General features: G+C 45.8%; 1 protein-coding gene across 1 annotated transcript in view; it reads left to right on the forward strand.

Moving 5' to 3' along the window:
* The window catches only part of FCHSD2 (FCH and double SH3 domains 2), a 212,883-nt gene that overhangs the window by 105,579 nt on the left and 91,842 nt on the right, over positions 1 to 15,462 (forward strand). The window contains exons 3-7 of the mRNA XM_058185398.1: positions 1,237 to 1,313; positions 3,686 to 3,830; positions 9,387 to 9,520; positions 10,687 to 10,741; positions 13,781 to 13,909. Coding sequence (XP_058041381.1) covers positions 1,237 to 1,313; positions 3,686 to 3,830; positions 9,387 to 9,520; positions 10,687 to 10,741; positions 13,781 to 13,909 — 540 coding nt within the window. The remainder of the gene's footprint in view (positions 1 to 1,236; positions 1,314 to 3,685; positions 3,831 to 9,386; positions 9,521 to 10,686; positions 10,742 to 13,780; positions 13,910 to 15,462) is intronic.

Below are 15,462 nucleotides of genomic sequence, written 5' to 3' on the forward strand. Positions count from 1 at the left end.
TTAGTTGGATGATGAAATGTTTGCAAGAAATCAACTCAGTAGAGAAACCACCAAGCACCCCACAATTGTAATCCCAGGATTTCAAGTCTGGAGGCATAAGAATAGAACAGAATTAGAAATAGAAGAGTTGGAAGGGACCTTGGAGGTCTTCTAGTCCAACCCCCTGCTCAGGCAGGAGAGCCTATTTAACATTTCAAACAAACGGTTGTCCGATCTCTTCTTAAAAAACTTCCAGTGTTGGAGCATTTGCAACTTTTGGAGTTGTTTCACTGATTAACTCAGCGATTAATACAATGATTAATTGAGGTTCAGCCCTCAGTCAACATATATTCTCTTCTATAAGTCTTAGATTAATTGCTGGCACTTTAATCCAGTCAACCGGGGAGGGACGTTCCTATTTCCCACCAGAAAATATTTTGAAGGACATTTATTTATTTATTTATTTTTATTTATTTTATTTTATTTATTTGTTTTGTCACAACATTATATATAAACACATATAATGAAAGAAAACAATAGGACAGGAACGGTAGGCACTTTTGTGCTCTTATGCACGCCCCTTACAGACCGCTTAGGAATGGGGTGAGGTCAATAGTAGACAGTTTTTGGTTGAAGCTTTGGGGATTTTGGGAAGAGACCACAGAGTCAGGTAGTGTGTTCCAAGTGTTAACAACTCTGTTACAGAGGTCATATTTTCTGCAATCAAGATTGGAGCGGTTAACATTAAGTTTGAATCTGTTGTTTGCTCTTGTATTATTGCGATTGAAGCTGAAGTAGTCTTCAACAGGAAGGACATTGCAATAGATGATTCTGTGTATTAAACACAGGTCATGTCTGAGTCGGCGGAGTTCTAAGTTTTCTAATCCCAGGATTTCAAGTCTGGAGTTATGTATTTTGCTGTATTCAGAGGAGCGGAGAACTCTTCTTGTAAAATATTTCTGGACTCGTTCAATTGTATTTATGTCAGAGATGTGGTGAGGGTTCCAGACAGGTGAGCTGTATTCAAGAATGGGTCTTGCAAATGTTTTGTATGCTCTGGTTAGTAGTGTAGTGTTTTTGGAAAAGAAGCTACGCAAAATTAGGTTTACAACTCTTAAGAGCTTTTTTTGCTATGTAGTTGCAGTGGGCTTTGGCACTTAGATCATTTGATATGAAAACTCACATTAACTAGCTAGGATTCAAGTCCGATTGTAAATAAAGGCTTTTGTTTCTTTTCTTTTTTTAAAAAAACAACAGGGGATGCAGAAGTTGGCTAGCCAGTACTTGAAGAAAGAATGGCCTGGCGTGAGAGCGGAGGAACGAAACGACTTTAGGTAAGACCTCTGTTAAGTGAACCTGGCTTTCCCATTGACTTGGCTTGTCAAAAGGTTGGCATTTCTGATATACCTGGTCCAATGGTGAAATCTGAACCGGTTTGCTACCAGTTTGCTGGCCACGCATGCGCCATGTGTGCGCATGCACAATGTGCACAGAATGCATGCTGTGTACACACATGCACAGTATGCGCCAAACGTGTAAAACGGAGGCTTCGGAAGGTAAGTATAACGGGGGGGGGAGAACAGCTGTGCTGCATGATTTGGATTCACTAAAAAGCAGATTTCCTGCTCTCTTGCGATTTTAAATCGTGCGGCACAGCTGATCGTTGGAAATACGGGTTTGGGGGAACCGGTAGGTCTTTTTTTACTACCGGTTCACGCGAACCGGTAGTTTTTTATCACTACCGGTTCGCCTGAACCGGTGCGAACTGGTAGGATTTCACCGCTGACGTGGTGCTCAAATTACGACCCCAATTGAGTCCAAAATTTCCATTGCTGAAACGTTTGTTAAGTGACTTTTGCTCCATTTTACGACCTTGCTTGCCGCAGTTGTTAGGTGAATCACTGCAAGCTGCGGTAGTAAGTTGAGGACTACTGTTTAATCCCTTTTTTTCCATCTAGAGGTGGTTGGGTTCTCTCTCGACAAATGCTCACACCGTTTAATTATCCTGTTTTTCTTCAAAGTTAATTCTCCCCCCCCCCCCCGCACCTGTTCAGCTTACCTGGTTAAAATTGGCCAGTGTTGTGTTTTTTTTTTTACCTTGGCGTTCCGTAGCTTACAGTGCAGGTGTGAGAACAGCAACAAACAATGTTAAATGTTCAGGCAGATTCGGTTTGTAAATAAATCTTGCACAGTGGGATGGGGCCAGAAGCAGGCCGTGAATGGTAAGCCAAGACTTTGCGGTGCTGGTGGGATTGAAGGTTTAACGTTGGAAAAGAAAATAATATGAGATGGGTTTGGGATTTGGATCGGTGTTTTTTCTCTGCTTTTGGCAATAAGACAGGTTTGGGGAAGTGAGCGATCGTTTTTTCCCAGTCTGAAGGTGAAGATAGAGCCATGTCAAAAAAGCAACGTTGTTTGATCTTCCTTCCTTTCTTCCTTCCTTCCTTCCTTCCTTCCTTCCCTCCTTCCCTCTTTTCTTTCTTTCCTTCCTTCCTTCCTCCCTCCCTCCATTCATTCATTCCCTCCTTCCCTCCCCTTCCTCCCTCCCTCTTTTCCTTCCTTCCCTCCCCTGCCTCCCTCTTTTCTTGCCTTCCTTCCTCCCTCCCTCCCTCCCTCCCTCCTTCCATTCATTCATTCCTTCATTCCCTCCTTCTTCCATCCCCCTTCCTTCATTCCCTCCTTCTTCTCTCCCCTCCTTCCCTCTTTTCTTGCCTCCCTCCCTCCCTCCGTTCGTTCATTCATTCATTCATTTCCTCCTTCTTCCCTCCCCTCCCCTCTCTCCCTCCTTCGTCCTTCCCCTCCCTCTGTCCCTCTTTTCTTTCTTTCTTTCCTCACTCCCTCTCTCTCTCCCTCCCTCCTTCCATTCATTCATTCATTCCCTCCTTCTTCCCTCCCCTCCCTCCCTCTTTTCTTGCCTCCCTCCCTCCCTCCTTTCATTCATTCATTTCCTCCTTCTTCCCTTTCCTTTCTTCCTTCCCTCCTTCCTTCCTTCCTCCCATCCTTCCCTCTTTTCTTTCCTTCCTGCCTCCCTCCTCCATTCTTTCATTCATTCCTCCTTCCTCCCTCCCTCCCTCCCTCTTTTCCTTCCTCCTCTTCTTCCTCCTCTTTTCTTTCCTTCCTTCCTCCTCCATTCTTTCATTCATCCTCCTTCTTCCCTCCCTCCCTCCCTCTTTTCTTGCCTCCTCCTCCCTCCCTCCCTCCGTTAATTCATTCATTCCTACTTGTTCCTCCTCTCCTCCTCTTTTCTTGCCTCCTCCCTCCCTCCCTCCTTCCATTCATTTATTCATTCATTCCCTCCTTCTTCCCTCCCTCCCTCCTCTCTCCCTCCTTCCTTCCTCCCTCCCTCCTTTCATTCATTCATTCATTTCCTCCTTCTTCCCTTTCCTTTCTTCCTTCCCTCCTTCCTTCCTTTCCTCCCATCCTTCCCTCTTTTCTTTCCTTCCTGCCTCCCTCCCTCCATTCTTTCATTCATTCCCTCCTTCTTCCCTCCCCTCCCTCCCTCTTTCTTCCCTCCCGTTCTTCCCTCCTTCTTTTCTTTCCTTCCTCCCTCCCTTCCTCCCTCCCTCCATTCTTTCATTCATGCATTCCCTCCTTCTTCCCTCCCCTCCCTCCCTCCCTCCCTTCCCCCGTTGATCTGGCGTTGGATTAGAAGGCCTCCAATCTCCCTTCCAACTCTGTTGTTCTGTTATTTATGTCTGCCTTGCAGGAGCCTCTACCCCGTGTGGAAATCATTTCTCGAAAGCACAGTGCAAGTCGCCCAGTCCAGGATCAATATCTGCGAGAACTATAAAAATCTCATTTCGGAGCCTGCCAGGGCAGTGAAGGGCTTTAAAGAACAGCAGCTGAAAAAGGTACATTCCGAGCTTTTCTTCTTTCCGTTGGGACTTGAGACCCGAGATTGCATTTTTACGCAGGGGGGCGTTTTACGGCAGAACTTTCCCTGGCATTCTTTACTCTTGCACGAGTGACAACGAAGTGTTGCGCTTCGGCTATTGTGCTGTCTTCTTTTCCTGATTGTGTGTGTGTGTGTCATACGTGGTGGTTTGCACCATCTGTCCTCATTCCTTCTTCCCGCTTATTTAGTCATTCATTCTTTGGTTTTGCCCATTCTGTTAGAGATGGTCCTCAACTTACCATAACAATTGGGAGCAAAATTTCCAAAATTTACCTACTGCTGATGATGTTCCCTAGTCGGGTCATGAAACGTGTGCAACAAAACCACCAAGCTCAGAGCACCAAGGACCCCACAGCCCCCCTCTTCCTCCTCCTCCTCCTCCTCCTCCTCCTCCTCCTCCTCCTCCTCCTCCTCCTCCTCCTCCTCCTCCTCCTCCTCCCCCTCCTCCTCCCAGGAATCCCCACTCCCTTCTAGCACCGATGATGTTCCCTAGTTGGGTCATGAAACGTCTGCAAGAAAACCACCAAGCTCAGAAAACATCAAGGACTCCACAGCCGCCGTCCTCCTCCTCCTCCGCCTCCTCCTCTTCCTCCTTTCCCTCCTCCTCCTCCTCCTCTTCCTCCTCTTCGTCTTCCTCCTCCTCTTTTCTTTCTTCCTTCCTCCCTCCATTCTTTCATTCATTCCTCCTTCTTCCCTCCTCCTCCTCTTTTCTTTCTTCCTCCTCCCTCCCTCTCACCTTCATTCATTCATTCCTCCTTCTTCCCTCCCACCTCTTTTCTTGCCTCCTCCCTCCCTCCTTTCATTCATTCATTCATTCCTCCTTCTTCCTTCCTCTTCCTTCCTTCCTCCTCCTTCCCTCTTTTCTTTCCTTCCTTCCTCCTCCCTCCTCCATTCTTTCATTCATTCATTCCTCCTTCTTCCTCCCTCCCTCCCTCTTTTCTTCCTCCGTTCTTCCCTCCTTCTTTCTTTCCTTCCTCCTCCTCCATTCTTTCATTCATTCCTCCTCCTTCTTTTCTTTCCTTCCTCCCTCCCTCCATTCTTTCATTCATTCCCTCCCTCCCTCTTTCTTCCCTCCCGTTCTTCCCTCCTTCTTTTCTTTCCTTCCTCCCTCCCTCCATTCTTTCATTCATGCATTCCTTCCTTCTTCCCTCCCCTCCCTCCCTTCCCCCATTGATCTGGCGTTGGATTAGAAGATCTCCAATCTCCCTTCCAACTCTGTTGTCCTGTTATTTATGTCTGCCTTGCAGGAGCCTCTACCCTGTGTGGAAATCATTTCTCGAAAGCACAGTGCAAGTCGCCCAGTCCAGGATCAATATCTGCGAGAACTATAAAAATCTCATTTCGGAGCCTGCCAGGGCAGTGAAGGGCTTTAAAGAACAGCAGCTGAAAAAGGTACATTCCGAGCTTTGCCTCCTTCCATTGGGACTTGAGACCCGAGATTGCATTTTTATGCAGGGGGGCATTTTACGGCAGAACTTTTCCTGGCATTCTTTACTCTTGCACGAGTGACAACGAAGTGTTGCGCTTCGGCTATTGTGCTGTCTTCTTTTCCTGATTGTGTGTGTGTGTGTCATACGTGGTGGTTTGCACCATCTATCCTCATTCCTTCTTCCCGCTTATTTAGTCATTCATTCTTTGGTTTTGCCCATTCTGTTAGAGATGGTCCTCAACTGGTCCCTACGCATTGTTCTTTTGAATACCACGTGCTAGGAACCAGAAAACAAGAAAAAGGTTTCTGTTTGAGGCAGGACTAGAACTCACAGTCTCCTGGTGATTGACTCAGAGTTACCCAGCCGGCTTCCATGCCTAAGGCAGGACTAGAATTCACTCTCTCCTGGCATCTAGCCTGGTGCCTTAACCACTAGACCAAACCTGGCTCTTATATTATATTTTGCTGGAATTTTTGATTTGTTTGGGAAATTTTATTAGGCCAAAAAAGAGAGAGACCAGGTAACTGATGAATGAAATCCCAACCATCCATAATAGTATTCCTTGCATAAATAGATGAACAGATTCTTTTCTGAAAGATTCCTTCCTTCCTTCCCTTCCCTTTCCCCTCCCCTCCCTCCCTTCCCTTCATTTTTTTCTTTCCCTTCCTTCCTTCCTTCCTTCCTTCCTTCCTTCCTTCCTCCTCCCTTCCTTCCTTCCTTCCCTTCCTTCCTTCTTCCTTCCTTTCCTTCCTCCTCCCTTCCTTCCTTCCTTCTTCCTTCTTTCCTTTCCTTTCCCTTCCCCCTCCCCTTCCTTCCTTCCTTTCCTTTCCTTCCTTTCCTCCCCTCCCTCCCTTCCCTTCATTTTTTTCTTTCCCTTCCTTCCTTCCTTCCTTCCTTCCTTCCTTCCTTCCTTCCTTCTCTATGATTTTCTTTTTCTTTCTTCCTTCCTTCCTTTCCTTTCCTTTCCTTTCCTTTCCCTTCCCTCCCTCCCTCCCTTCCTTTTCCTTCCTTCTTTCCTTCCTCCCTTCCTTCCTTCCTTCCTTCCTTCCTTCCTTCCTTCCTTCCTGTATCATCAGACATATGGCATATATTTTGCTCCAGCAACTGGCGCACTGTGTGCTATCAGCAAGGCAGCAAAAGAACTATCTTTGCAAACGAAATTAAATTCCGCCCCCGTGATGGTTGCAAGAATGTGGGAAAAAAAATACGCGTCTTCGGAGGTGGCTTTGAAATTTTCCAAATGATGCTTGGATTGGCTTTGAATATTAGGCGCGGCGCCTTCCAAAAACATTCGTGGAATTATCCAAGATTTTAAGGGTGCAGCGGAAACGGAGCTCGGCCCTGCAAACGGACTCCCAGGCAGCGGGCCAGAAAACCAGTACAGAGGGATCCTTGTGGCTAAGCAAGGGGGAGAAATGGCTTTTTATTATTGTTATTGTAGAAATGATGCAGTGGGTGAAAAGGTTCTTTTTAGAGCGATATTTTTCACCCTCGGCAGCTTCAAGACGCGAGGACTTCGACTCCCAGAATTCAATGCTGGCTAGGGAATTCTGGGAGTTGAAGCCCGCAGGTCTTAAAAATGGCGAAAGAGGATTATAAATTTCACCAACAGAAAATCAGAGGTGGCCCACTGCTTTCTTGGACCTTCCCTGCTAACTTAGGCACAAAAATTCCCCTTTTGTGGAATTGTTGTGGAATCAACACAGTTGACAGCAAGTCAGGTAGCTTCTTGTTTCTGTGGCCCCAAGGAAAATATTACATCAAGTCTAATCATCTTTTGCAAATATTTGCATTTTAAAAGATGACACAGCTTAGCATGTCCTTACTCAAGGAGCACAACACAGTGCTAGGAAAAGAAAGCAACAGGAATTATTTCTCAGCGATTTTAAGAAGAGCTTCACTCTTCCACCTTTGACTGGTTGACCTTCTGCTACACATCTTAGCTCGGTTTTAATATAAGATTTTACCTTTCTTGATCTGGCCGTGAAAATATTTACAGACCCCTCGCATCCTGGACATAAACTGTTTCAACTCCTACCCTCAAAACGACGCTATAGAGCACTGCACACCAGAACAACTAGACACAAGAACAGTTTTTTCCCGAAGGCCATCACTCTGCTAAACAAATAATTCCCTCAACACTGTCAAACTATTTACTGAATCTGCACTACTATTAATCTTCTCATCGTTCCCATCACCAATCTCTTTCCACTTATGACTGTATGACTATAACTTGTTGCTGGCAATCCTTATGATTTATATTGATATATTGACCATCATTTGTGTTGTAAATGTTGTATCTTGATGAACGTATCTTTTCTTTTATGTACACTGAGAGCATCTGCACCAAGACAAATTCCTTGTGTGTCCAATCACACTTGGCCAATAAAATTCTATTCTATTCTATTCTATGACTATAATTAAGTATTGTACCTTGATGAAGGTATCTTTTCTTTTATGTACACTGAGAGCATATGCACCAAGACAAATTCCTTGTGTGTCCCATCACACTTGGCCAATAAAAAATTCGATTCGATTCGATTCGATTCTATTCTATTCTAACGCTAACATTATTCAAAATTATTTTATCCTGGGCTCTTGCATTTTAATTTTACGTGTCTGGGTTAGATTTGCAGAATCTTCAGAAAGGTGAACAAGATTTTTACAGTCCTAGAGGACTAATAAAAAAAACCAACAGCATTTTTGGAAACTGTGTAGGCCTGGGTCCGTACTCCACAGAAATTTCCAGAAGGCTGATGTTGCATCAACTCAGACCCAGCTCTCTGTCGGGCAGCGGGAGGGAAATCCAGATTGCAAGATGGCCGTCATTGCAGAATTTGAACGCGGTCCCTCCCCTGGAAATACCTGTCTTCAGGATAATCCTATTTATATTACTATAAGCAAAAGTGTGCATGTGTGTTTTTGTGTGGATGGGTCGTTTAGAGTACAAATACTGTAGTCCACGACTTACAACAGTTCATTTAGTGACCGTTCAAAGTTATAACAGCACTGAAAAAATATGACTTATGACCGTTTTTCACACTTACGGCCATACGACATCCCCCCGTGGTCACGTGGTCAAAATTCAGATGCTGGGCAACTTGACGCATATTGATGACAGTCGCAGTGTCCCGGGGTCACGTGATCCCCTTTTGCGAATTTTCTGACCGACAAACTCAGTAGGGAAGCCAGATTCACTTAACAACCGTGGCCAGGAAGGTCGGCAAAATGGGGTCGAAAACCCACTTAACAGCTATCTGGCTTAGCGACGGAAATTTTGGGGTCAATTGTGGGTTGTAAATCAAGGCCTTAACTGTATAAATCCAGCTCTTAATGGCAGATCCTACTTTTATGAAAGACCAATTTTTCCCCCCTGTTTATAATAATAATAATAATAATTTAATTTGTATACCGCCCTTCTCCCGAAGGACTCAGGGCGGTTCACAGCCAAGTAAAATCGACAATAAATAAATACAATACAATAAAAGCAATGATAAAAAAACTTATTAAATTTGGCCCATAATTAAAATAAAACCATAAAACCCCAATTAAAATACAAATAATAAAAATTTATGCCAGTCCAGCGCGGAAGAATAGATAGGTCTTCAGCTCGCGGCGAAAGGTCCGGAGATCAGGGAGTTGACGAAGTCCTGGGGGAAGTTTGTTCCAGAGGGAAGGAGCCCCCACAGAGAAGGCCCTCCCCCTGAGGGTCGCCAGCCGACATTGTTTGGCAGACGGCACCCTGAGGAGACCCTCTCTGTGGGAGCGCACAGGTCGGTGGGAGACAAATGGTGGCAGAAGGCGATCCCGTAAGTATCCCGGTCCTAAGCCATGGAGCGCTTTAAAGGTGGTAACGAGCACCTTGAAGTGCACCCGGAAGACCACAGGTAGCCAGTGCAGTCTGCGCAGGAGTGGTGTCACAAGGGAGCCACGAGTGGTTCCCTCTATCACCCGCGCAGCCGCATTCTGGACCAACTGAAGCCTCCGGGTACTCTTCAAGGGGAGCCCCATGTAGAGAGCATTGCAGTAGTCCAGGCGAGAAGTGACGTGGTTTGTGGTTTTGTTTTGTTTTTGTTATTTAGTGCGTGGACCAGTTGATCAGGATCCAGGCTGAACTTCAGGAGACGGTCAAAGATTTAGCGAAGGGGAAGAAGAAATATTTCGAAACGGAGCAGATGGCCCAAGCTGTCCGGGAAAAAGCCGACATTGAGGCCAAGTAAGTTCTCGCGGCCTCCAAATTCTGCGTGGAAATTCCCTTAAGTAACTCCGTGCGGCTCTTTGCCGTAACAATTAAAATGTTCTCGCCCAGCTCCCCAAACACGACAAACCCTCTGAAGTGAACTCAAAAGATTCCTTTATGAGGAGCGCCAGCAGCCCCAGGAAAAAGTTTCTCTCAACGCAGGCTAACAAGTCCGTCCGTCCGGGAGATGAATAGTTGTCTGTCCCATCTATTCATCTCCGTCCCCTGCCTTGTATCCCCAGAGCCAGGGTGGGGCTTTGCTAGCAGCAGTGGCTCTTCCGTCCCAAGGACCGGCCCATAGATTTCCACTGCTCTCCTCTCTTCTGCACATCAGCGCGTCAGGCACTGGACCCAGCTGTTCCTCCTCTTCCTCATCAGCCACCTCCAGACCTGGGGGGCGGTTGACTCTCCACTTGAGGGCTGACGGACAGCCCAGGCCCCACCTCTCTCTCTCTCTCTCTCTCTCTCTCTCTCTCTCTCTCTCTCTCTCTCTCTCTGCCAGCTCCATTCCCTCTTCCCCCTTGGAGCTCTAAGGTTGTCTTGATGCTGACCCTGACTCCAATGCCCCCCCCCTCCTCCTCCTCTGAGTCGTCTGCTGGAGGGGCCCGTGGCCAAGAGGCCACAACATTGAACCGGGGCGGCAAGCCTTTGGCACGAGTGCCACAGGTGGGCACACGAGCGTTGCCCTAGCTCAGCTCCAGCGCCCATGCACGCACAAGCTGTTTCCAGCCTCCGGAGGGCCTCGGGCGGGGGGGAGGCTGCTTTTGCCCTGCCCAGGCTCCTAGAAAGTCTCTGGAGCCTGGGGAGGACGAAAACGGGCCTACCGGGCCCACCGGGCCATCAAGTGCCAAAAGCGTGTGGAGCGCAGGATGTGTGTGTGTGTGTATGCAAGCGCGGGGGGGGCGGGGGGGGGCTGGGCGCATTGAATTATGGGTGTAGGCAGGTGTGTGACACCACCACTTCGGCCATCACCAACATAGAATGTTCTGGTATTTCTCCGTTCAATCTCAAATTTTGAAAGAGAAAAAAAAATAATAATAATAACAATACGTCACTTTCTAAATAAAGCTGTCTGTTGTACAGATTTTCTGGGCCTGTTGACCAGAAATAATTTTATTTTTCTGTGGCTTGTTTGTTCGCAGGTCGAAACTTAGCCTTTTCCAATCGAGGATAAGCTTACAGAAAGCAAGTGTAAAAGTAAGTGTCGAAAATAAGTTGCGCGTTACAATTTTAGAGCTGTGTAATGTCTGGCAGTAGAGACACAAACGCACAAGGCGTCGTTTTTCGTTATCGAAACTCTAAAACAACTTTCTACCTCACAGGTAGTCCTCAACCTACAACAGTTCGCTTAGTGACCGTTCAAAGTCACAACGGCACAGAAAAATGTGACGTTTTTCACACTTATGACCGTTGCAGTATCCCTGTGGTCACCTGATGAAAATTTCAGATATTTGGCAACTGGTTCATACTTACGACCGTTGCTGTGTCCCAGAGCACTGGATCCCTTTTGCGACCTTCTGACAAACGAAGTCAAAGGGGGAGCCAGATTCACTTAACGGCCGTGTTACTGGCTTACCAGCTGCAATGATTTACTTAACAACTGTGGCAAGAAAGGTCGTAAAATGGCTCACATAACAAACGTCTCAAAGGTCGTAAAATGGGCTCACATAACAAACGTCTCAAAGGTCGTAAAATGGCTCACATAACAAACCCTCTGAAGTGAACTCAAAAGATTCTTTTATGAGGAGCGCCAGCAGCCCCAGGAAAAAGTTTCTCTCAAGGCAGGCTAACAAGTCTGTCCATCCGGGAGATGAATAGTTGTCTGTCCCATCTATTCATCTCCGCCCCCTGCCTTGTATCCCCAGAGCCAGGGTGGGGCTTTGCTAGCAGCAGTGGCTCTTCCGTCCCAAGGACCAGCCCATAGATTTCCACTGCTCTCCTCTCCTCTGCCTTCTGCACATCAGCGCGTCAGGCACTGGACCCAGCTGTTCCTCCTCTTCCTCATCAGCCACCTCCAAACCTGGGGGGCTGTTGACTCTCCATCTGAGGACTGACGGACGGCCCAGGCTCCCCCTCCATGTCTCTCTCTCTCTCTCTCTCTCTCTCTCTCTCTCTCTCTCTCTCTCTCTGCCAGCTCCATTCCCTCTTCCCCCTTGGAGCTCTAAGGTTGTCTTGATGCTGACCCTGACTCCAACGCCCCCCCCCCCTCTTCCTCCTCTGAGTCGGCTGCTGGAGGGGCCTGTGGCCAAGAGGCCACAACATTGAACCGGGATGGCAAGCCTTTGGCACGAGTGCCACAGGTGGGCACACGAGCGTTGCCCTAGCTCAGCTCCAGTGCCCATGCACGCACAAGCTGTTTCCAGCCTCCGGAGGGCCTCCGGGTGGGGGGAGGCTGCTTTTGCCCTCTCCAGGCTCCTAGAAAGTCTCTGGAGCCTGGGGAGGATGAAAACGGGTCTACCGGGCCATCGAGTGCCAAAAGCGTGTGGAGCGCAGGATGTGTGTGTGTGCATGCGGGCGGGGAGGCGGGGGGCACATTGAATTATGGGTGTAGGCAGGTGTGTGACACCACCACTTTCGGCACACGACGGCAAAAAAAGTTAGCCATCACCAACATAGAATGTTCTGGTATTTCTCCATCCAATCTCAAGTTTTGAAAGAGAAAAAAAATAATAATAATAACAACACGTCACTTTCTAAATAAAGCCGTCTGTTGTACCGATTTCCTGGGCCTGTTGACCAGAAATAATTTTATTTTTCTGTGGCTTGTTTGTTCGCAGGTCAAAACTTAGCCTTTTCCAATCGAGGATAAGCTTACAGAAAGCAAGTGTAAAAGTAAGTGTCGAAAATAAGTTGCGCGTTACAATTTTAGAGCTGTGTAATGTCTGGCAGTAGAGACACAAACGCACAAGGCGTCGTTTTTCGTTATCGAAACTCTAAAACAACTTTCTACCTCACAGGTAGTCCTCAACCTACAACAGTTCGCTTAGTGACCGTTCAAAGTCACAACGGCACAGAAAAATGTGACGTTTTTCACACTTATGACCGTTGCAGTATCCCTGTGGTCACCTGATGAAAATTTCAGATATTTGGCAACTGGTTCATACTTACGACCGTTGCTGTGTCCCAAGAGCACTGGATCCCCTTTTGCGACCTTCTGACAAACGAAGTCAAAGGGGGAGCCAGATTCACTTAACGGCCGTGTTACTGGCTTACCAGCTGCAATGATTTACTTAACAACTGTGGCAAGAAAGGTCGTAAAATGGCTCACATAACAAACGTCTCAAAGGTCGTAAAATGGGCTCACATAACAAACGTCTCAAAGGTCGTAAAATGGCTCGCATAACAAATGTCTCACTTAACAATAGAAATTTTGGGCTCCATTGTGGCCATAGGTCGAGGACTACCTGCACAAAACGTGTTGTAGTTGTTGTAATTCTAAACTGCTGTGTCTATTATTTAGCCTCCTTGCACATTTAAGCAGCTTTCTGGAAAGAAGTAGTCATTTGCGAGCTATCCGCTTCTTATTAAAATAATTGCTTTGCAATCTTCATTATCTACAGTAGTGGCCAAAATTGTGGAAACCTTTTGGGAAAAGTGTATTTTCTAAAACTAGCTAATAACACCACTTTTTTGGGGGGAGTAGTAACATAAAATTATATATCAATGGAAAGACAATTTGATCAAGAATGTCATGCAATAACTTTTATGAAGGATTTGCTATTAGAACAGCAGTTACAGCATAAAGAAGAAAAGTGAAATGTAGAAAAAACGAGATATGCAAAAATGAACACCATAGAAAAAAACGAGATATGCAAAAATTATCACCGATGTCAGTTAATCCTTAGTTGGTTAACCTTTTGCATGAATGACGGCCTTACAACATCTTCCCATGGAGTGAACCAAGTCTTTGAGTTCTGCAGCTGTTCTAATGTGAAACCAAGATTGAATGATGGCTTCTGTTAACTGGGTTTTATTGCTGGGTCGCTTCTGACTAACCAGTTTCTTTAGTCACCTCCATAGATTTTCCATTGAATGAAGATCTGTGCTATTCCCAGGCCATTCCAGCAGTGGAATAGGATTATCTTGACTCCAAAAAAAAAAAGCAAAAAACAACAACAACGTGGTGTTATTAGCCATCAAACCTCAAAAATACACCTTTCCCAAAAGGTTTCCACAATTTTGGCCCCTATTGTATATTGTTACAATTTCTTACCTAATTCTGTTTTACTTATCCAGTTAAAAGCACGCCGGTCTGAATGTAACTCTAAAGCTACTCATGCAAGGAATGAGTATCTTCTCACCTTAGCAGCTGCCAACGCACACCAAGATCGCTACTATCAAACAGACTTGGTAAACATTATCAAGGTAATGATTAATGATTAAAGGCAGATTTAATTGAACCCGCTGTGTTTTTTCCCCCTGTGTTGTTCGATTCTCTTAACGATGGCCTGTAATTTTAACCATAATTATATAAGTTTTAATTGCTCCAAGATCTCATATCCTTCTTCCCCATAAAGAGAAGGATTCTGGATCTAAAGTTCAGTGTGTGAAATAATCTAAAGGTATTTAACCCTTTTAAAAAAAAATATATTACAGGTAGTCCTCGACTTACGACCACAATTGAGCTTCAAGTTTTTGTTGCTAAGCGAGACAGTTGTTAAGTGAGTTTTGCCTCACTTTACGAGCTGCCTTACCACGGTTGTGAAGGGACTCGCTGCAGTTGTTAAGTTAGTAACAACGATACTGAAGTAACTCTGGCTTCCACTATTGAATTTCCATGTCAGAAGGTCACAAATGACCTTGGGACTGTCATGAATAAAAGTTACTTGCCAACCATCCGAATTTTGATCATATGTGACCATGGGGATGCTGCAATGGTCGTAAGTGTGAAAAACGGTCATAAGTCACTTTTTTTCAGTGCCGTTATAACTTTGAACAGTCACTAAACAAATGGTTGTAAGTGAAGGACTTCCTGTATGTGGTTTCAGCTAAATATAGATGACATAGTGCTAAAATCCATAATTTGCATTCCCTAAACATAGAGCAGGGGTCTCCAACCTTGGCCACTTGAAGACTTGTGGACTTCAACTCCCAGAGTTCCTCAGCCAGCTTTGCTCTAGGGCAGGGGTCTTCAACCTTGGTCCCTTTAAGACTTGTGGACTTCAACTCCCAGAGTTCCTCAGCCAGCTTTGCTCTAGGGCAGGGGTCTTCAACCTTGGCCCCTTTAAGACTTGTGGACTTCAACTCCCAGAGTTCCTCAGCCAGCTTTGCTCTAGGGCAGGGGTCTTCAACCTTGGTCCCTTTAAGACTTGTGGACTTCAACTCCCAGAGTTCCTCAGCCAGCTTTGCTCTAGGGCAGGGGTCTCAACCTTGGTCCCTTTAAGACTTGTGGACTTCAACTCCCAGAGTTCCTCAGCCAGCTTTGCTCTAGGGCAGGGGTCTTCAACCTTGGTCCCTTTAAGACTTGTGGACTTCAACTCCCAGAGTTCCTCAGCCAGCTTTGCTCTAGGGCAGGGGTCTTCAACCTTGGTCCCTTTAAGACTTGTGGACTTCAACTCCCAGAGTTCCTCAACTAGCAAAGCTGGCTGAGGAACTCTGGGAGTTGAAGTCCACAAGTCTTCAAGTGGCCAAGGTTGGAGACCCCTGACATAGAGGGTCTGTGTTATACCAATGACTAAATGACTATATCAGCAACAACAACAACAACAAAAATGAGGAAGGAATGGAAAAGAATTGAGGGTGGGAAATAAATTATCAATAAACAGAATTCACAATTGTCGTAACCTTTGAAGTTCATGACTTCATGGTTTGACTAATTAATTGAATTTATAAAACAAGACTTATATCACCTTAAGAAATAATTGAACATCACTAGAAAAAAGTACTCCTGATTAATTTTATAGTCCTGAATAGAGATT

The sequence above is a fragment of the Ahaetulla prasina genome, chromosome 5, assembly GCF_028640845.1.
Source record: "Ahaetulla prasina isolate Xishuangbanna chromosome 5, ASM2864084v1, whole genome shotgun sequence".
In the NCBI taxonomy this organism is placed as follows: Eukaryota; Metazoa; Chordata; class Lepidosauria; order Squamata; family Colubridae; genus Ahaetulla; species Ahaetulla prasina.